The sequence below is a fragment of the Plectrocnemia conspersa genome, unplaced genomic scaffold (genome assembly GCF_051122295.1).
Source record: "Plectrocnemia conspersa isolate PC_06_02 unplaced genomic scaffold, ASM5112229v1 ptg000005l, whole genome shotgun sequence".
Taxonomy (NCBI): Eukaryota; Metazoa; Arthropoda; class Insecta; order Trichoptera; family Polycentropodidae; genus Plectrocnemia; species Plectrocnemia conspersa.
The window spans coordinates 24,176,199-24,182,105 of record NW_028277169.1 but is presented as its reverse complement, the minus strand read 5'-3'; the positions used below and the strand labels follow the sequence as shown (position 1 = coordinate 24,182,105).

At 25.3% G+C, this 5,907-nt stretch overlaps 1 protein-coding gene across 1 annotated transcript; it reads right to left on the bottom strand.

Moving 5' to 3' along the window:
• Positions 1-303: 303 nt before the first annotated feature.
• Positions 304-1,146, bottom strand: LOC148235238 (uncharacterized). Its single transcript, XM_088186060.1, has 2 exons — positions 864-1,146; positions 304-757 (listed from the first exon to the last, which is right to left on the bottom strand). The coding sequence occupies exons 1-2, from the start codon at positions 906-908 to the stop codon at positions 401-403; spliced, it is 402 nt and encodes a 133-aa protein (XP_088042186.1). The 5' UTR covers positions 909-1,146; the 3' UTR covers positions 304-400.
• Positions 1,147-5,907: the final 4,761 nt, after the last annotated feature.

The window sequence follows — 5,907 nt, the reverse complement described above, 5'->3', positions numbered from 1 at the left end:
GAATTTTTCTAATGAAACTTTGTAAATAATCGACCAATAATAAATACTTTTGTAAATTTTGTTGTTATGTTGAGTCTTATAAAATGACTTAAAAAAATACAAGAATCATATATTAAAATAATGCACTTTTTTTTAAATTCTTAGAATTTTCAAAGCTGTTTATCCTGTTCTGAATCTTACCTAGAATAATTAAAAAACGTTATTTTTAAGTCGCTTGTTTTTTTTTAAATATTTTAATAATAAGTACTTAGTTATTTATGATTATTATAACTATTGTTTTTTTTTTTAATAATTTGTATAACGTGTCTTCAAGAATATTTATTTCAAGAAAATATATACATATAGATCAAGATTAATTCAAAATGTTCTTGAGGGGGCAGCGGAATCATTAAAGATTTATTCAGCCCCTGGTCCAGCAATGCCACCATCTCCAGCATGTTCTACTCCACGGGAAACGTCTCCAGCATTGTCTTACCCACAAGAAGAAACATCTACATCTTCTGGTCCACCAATATCTTCTACAGAACCCAAACCACATTGGATATATAAATCCAGGTGGAATTGGCTGAAGAGAGTTTGGATCAACAACATCTGTTGGTGGAGAACCATAAGTTTGTTTGTTTTGGGTCGCAGGCGGAGAATCTGGGACTGTCGGTTCAGATTTCAAGTTAGATTCAGAAGAAGTAATTACATCGTCGTCCCCTTTTGCTAATTCCAGATCATTTGGGAGCTTCACTATTGCTATCGAGGATTGAATCTGTAGATGTACATGTAAATATATTAAAAAGTACATTCTAGCAAAACACCATTATTTTATATATAAATGACATATTAATTTGCAATATATTATTATCAAAACTTGCCATAAAGTAGCATCCTAACAACACTAAGGCTATCTTGAGTGCCATGATTGCAAACTAAAAAAGAACTGTTAGAAATAAATTGCAGCCTTTGCTTAAATATGAATCAAATTATGCAAAAAACATTCTAAAACACATTTCTTTAAATAAATATTGACTTTTATAAAGATAAATTTTATATTTGAAATGTATAGTTGATAAAATTTCTTTGCGTATGGCAAATAGAGATGATTAAATATTATTTTTATTTTCTATTGTGCAAAATTACTTTTAAAATTATAAGTTATAACTATTAAATTATCTTAAACTAAGTGTTTATATACATTCATACATACATTACATACAGACACCTAGACATATATATTTGTATGTATATATATCTATGTATCTGTTTCAATTTACCGTTAGCTCACGTTCTTTGACGTATATATTTTTTTTATTGTATTATTTTTAGCTTTTATATTTTCTATTGTTTTCTTGTTTACCATAAAATGGTTAAAAGTTTGAAAACTTTATTTAATTTTAAATTTTTTGGACCTAATTCTTAATTTAGTATAAACGTTTCTAAAAACAAATACATATACAAATAAAAAACTATTTTAAAAAGTAAGTAAATCAATAAAGTGAATTAGTTTAAATCATTAAATTGTTTTATTTTAATATTTTTAATAAATCGTGCAAAGTTATAAATATAATAAGTATTTTTTTATACTTATCTTAAAATTTTATTTGAAAATATATTTATTAAATACTAAAGGTTTAATTTCATATAAAAAAACATGGACAATTTGCATTGACTGCATTTTGATTTTAATTTCAAACAATAAAGATGTTAATTTAATTTTTATTATGTAACGTAAGAGTCGTCATTTTTGTAACGAGATTTCGAATGAACTTTTGTAGTATGAATTTTTCGTTGTTGTTCAGGTGGTCATTATGGTGACTTTTCAGTTTATTACTATAAACGTAGTTAATTTAAAACCACCACAATGATAATATATCATTTAATTTACAGTGAAGTAAATATTTTATATTTTAATTCCTTAAAATTGTTTCATAACTGAATGGATTGAGAAATGTTAATTTAACCTTTAGAATTAAATTTCTAGTTTTACTCTCTTTCTTCATATTATTAATAATGCATCGTGCTCTCTAAATGATGAATTGAACTGCATATATTAAATATATTAATCATTCGTTATATGAAAATTGATATGTGTTTTGTAGTCGCCAGTCATATTTTTTAGCAAATCATCAATATCTATTTATTTATTTTACAATGAAGAGCTTTTGCCAGTGCTTACAGTTTTTTACAATTTCAAAAAGAACCGAGACTACTCAAACAAATTTAAAGGCTCGGTGCATAATTTAATGGAATGAAATAGTAGTATTAATTTCCTCTCTTACGCAGATTTCAGTGTAAGGGTTATTTGGTACTCTACAAAAGAAAATTTTGTTAATGTTAATATATTAAAAAGTGCATTTTAGCAGATCAATATTATTTTATATAAAAAATGACATATTAATTTGCATAATAATATTATCAAAACTTCATTCTAACAATACTAATGTTATTTTGAGTGCCATGATTGCTAATCAAAAAAAAACTCTTGGAAATAAATTGCAGCAATCGCTTAAATATTAATCAAATTATAAAAAATACATTCTAAAACACATTTCTATATATAAATATTGACTTTTATAAAGATAAATTTTATATTTGATATTTATAGTTAATAAAATTTCTTTGCGTGTGACTAACAGGAATGATTAAATATTATTTTAAATTTAAATTATCCTTAACTAATGAGTTTATATTCAAACATGCATAACGTATATATGTCTAGGTATTTGTTTCAATTCACTGTTAGGTCAAAATCTTAAATGTTCTTATAATTTCTGTTTACGGTTTTAAGAAGTAAATATTTTTTATCAAAAAATTAATATTCATGAAAGTAAAAAACTTTTATACTATAATTAATATCTTGTGCAAAGATCTGTATTATACAAATTATAATGCAATAAAAATATTTTCAAGGAATATTTTTGTTCAAAAAATAATATTTTAAAAATAACGATGCTGAAAAATTATAACTTAAAGCACTTGTGACACAAAAACAATATTAATGTATTTATTAATATTGTCTTCGAACAATAAATCATTGCTTTAAAATTTAATATCAGCGATACACTTGATAATATCGCAAGAAGCTATAATTAAAATTAAATTAAATTAAATTTATTAAATGCACACACATTTTCTCCCTATACATTTACTTCATAAAAAAATTCAATAATAAAACAAAAATTTTATTGTAAATATAAGTAAAACACATGCATAGAATAAAATAGCATTTTCTCCAAAAATAATTTAAGACTTCCAAAGTTAATTATGATCGTAAAAAATTGGCAAGAGCCTGGGAAAACATTCGCAATTTATGACGAATTGTCTAATACAGCCGCAGCAGGTTGTGCCAAAGGTGCTTTTCGCATTCTTACGATAAAAAGTAAGAAAATAAAAAAAAACAGTGTCTAAACCTTATCCATATTTCAATATGGTTCGTGATGTCTCCAAATAGACGCTTAATTTATTTTTTCTCTTTGTAGATGCGAATGTGCTGATTTATGCGAAGGGTTTAATTTAAACCTTGAAGTTCTTTGAAAAATATTTATTTTATTCTGAAAATAGCGGATCTGTTTGATGTTAACAATTTTACACTGCCTTAAAAAGGTGTAAGTGATATAAATATATAATATAATATATCCTCATTGTATAATAATAACCTCATTAGCACAATATTAAAAAAATACAAGAACAATTTAAATTTTATTTATTATAAAATTTCTCAAGAGTGCACAATAACACAAAAGCTGACCTTTTACATTTATACATAATATTTGATATTGTTTTTATGACTGGACTTAAAAGTATACAAAATGTTTAAATTGTTTTAATATTTTCTACCACCCTCATTTTTTAACAAAGCCAGTTAAAAATAGAAAAAAAATGATTTTAAGTAAACAAAAATGTGATTGATTTTAACTGTGTATTAAAATTGCAACAGAATGAAGGACAAATATTTTTTTATTTGCGTTTTCTACTAACATAAATAAATAATGCCTAAAATGTTTGCTTAGGGATTTGTATCTGTATTTGGTAGCACCTATATAAAGTTATCTTGAAAGATGATATAAAAAAAACAATTTTAGGTCAGCATTAAAGGATAACCACTTGTTATAAATTTTGACTAAAGGAAGTGACGAACGATATTATCTAAAAAGAAAAAAAATAACATTTTTATTAGTAAAGCTTATTTGATGCAAAAATTTTAATAGATTTGAGTAAATATAAAAGGATAATATATTCAAAAATACGCTAAAATTGCAAAGCTTAGAGAAAATTACGTTTTTTTGAGGCTCATTTTAATTTTGCTTTCTGGTCCGTCAAACCTGAAATATTTCTGATCCGACCCTTTACAAAAAAACTTTGCTGACCCCTGGTTAAGATGATATGACATGAATACAAATTATAATTGTTGTATGTACTGTATATTTTGAAGTGTTGAAAGGTGATATTATTATACTTGTTATCCGAATTGTGTTTCCGCGAGGAACGTGCAAAATATACACGAACACACACACACATAATAAATAACGCGTTTTCTTTCGACGACAATATCTACCATTCGTTCTGGCTATATATTTTCCTTTTGTGCACGCTCAATAAGGTATTTTCATGGAAATTTTCCGAGTCTTGTAAATCAAATAACTCGGAGTTTTCCACATTCACTAACAAAGTTTGCTTTTTGCTTGCCGACTGCGCCTATGTTTTACCATTGTCACACGTGCGAATTATTTAAACATCGTGAACGCTTACTAATATCCAAAAAAAGAGCGAAAGTTGGCCATATCGAAAAATATATAAATAAATAAATGTTGCCTCCTTTGGGTGCCCTGCGACAAGAAGAAAACTTTGATTAAATAACTTTATATGGCACTTGTACATAGTTTGCCCGTAAACGTTGTACGTTTTTGTCGAACATTCTAAATAAAATATAATTTGACGCACTTGTGACACTCGCGCCACATTTTTATGTCACAAACGTGACAGTCTCCCGTTTAGGTTTTTTCGTTTTGTAATGAAAATATGTTTTAACATTAGCAAGTTGTAGCCCAGATGACGTTTGAAGTTAAGACTGTTTAACTCATATTTTTATATTTTTTTTGTGCACTGCACAGTTAGGCGCATATACATATTTTATGTCAAAAGTCTCCGAAGCTAGCATTATATATTATATAATATATAAACATATGTTATTTAATTCATAAGCTAACGAATAAAACGTTTTTTATTTTTTATTTAAGCCATTTGTGTGTATGTTTTAGTTTCGTTTGATTTTGCAGCTGTTAATATTTTTTTGATCAACGTTTCTTTTTCGTTGTCTACATAAAAATCTATTATAGTATTTTAGTATAACATACAAATAAATATAAACTGCGTTTGTTTTACTGCTTTGCATCAATAACTGTATAAAATCATAGCAACATCTTGGCTATTAAAGATGGAGAGGAAAAAGCATAAAATGTATGTGCTTTAATTAATAAAAAATAAATGTATCAAGTATTATTTTTTTTTTAATTTATTTGAAATAATATTTAATGTATTTTTATTATATTAATAATTAAAATGTAACAAAAGAAAAAAATCGCGATGTTTTTTTCTGATATGAAAACTATTTTTTATTAGTATGTATGTATTTAAATGATTTTTCACTAATAATTTGACATTATATTAGAATTAGCATTTAAGTAATGCTATTTAGGCTATTATGTTATTTTATTATTTTTAAAAACAAGAGATTATATATTTTTTTCAATTGAAACAAAATTTTCATTTGAGAGTAGCAATTGATTCTTTACATGAACCAAAAATAATCCTAAAAGGGCATTGCTGTTATTTGTACAGTTCATTAAAGAACGTTATTATTTTACTAATATTTATACTGAAAACCACATAGGCATAAATTGTGTAAGTAAACACCTGTCC

Excerpts from the sequence above, each read along its gene's own strand:
- LOC148235238 (XM_088186060.1), bottom strand. The coding sequence starts at position 908 with ATGGCACTCAAGATAGCCTTAGTGTTGTTAGGATGCTACTTTATG. Across the intron at positions 758-863 it reads TGTTAGGATGCTACTTTATG|ATTCAATCCTCGATAGCAAT; the intron begins GCAAGTTTTGAT and ends GTACATCTACAG.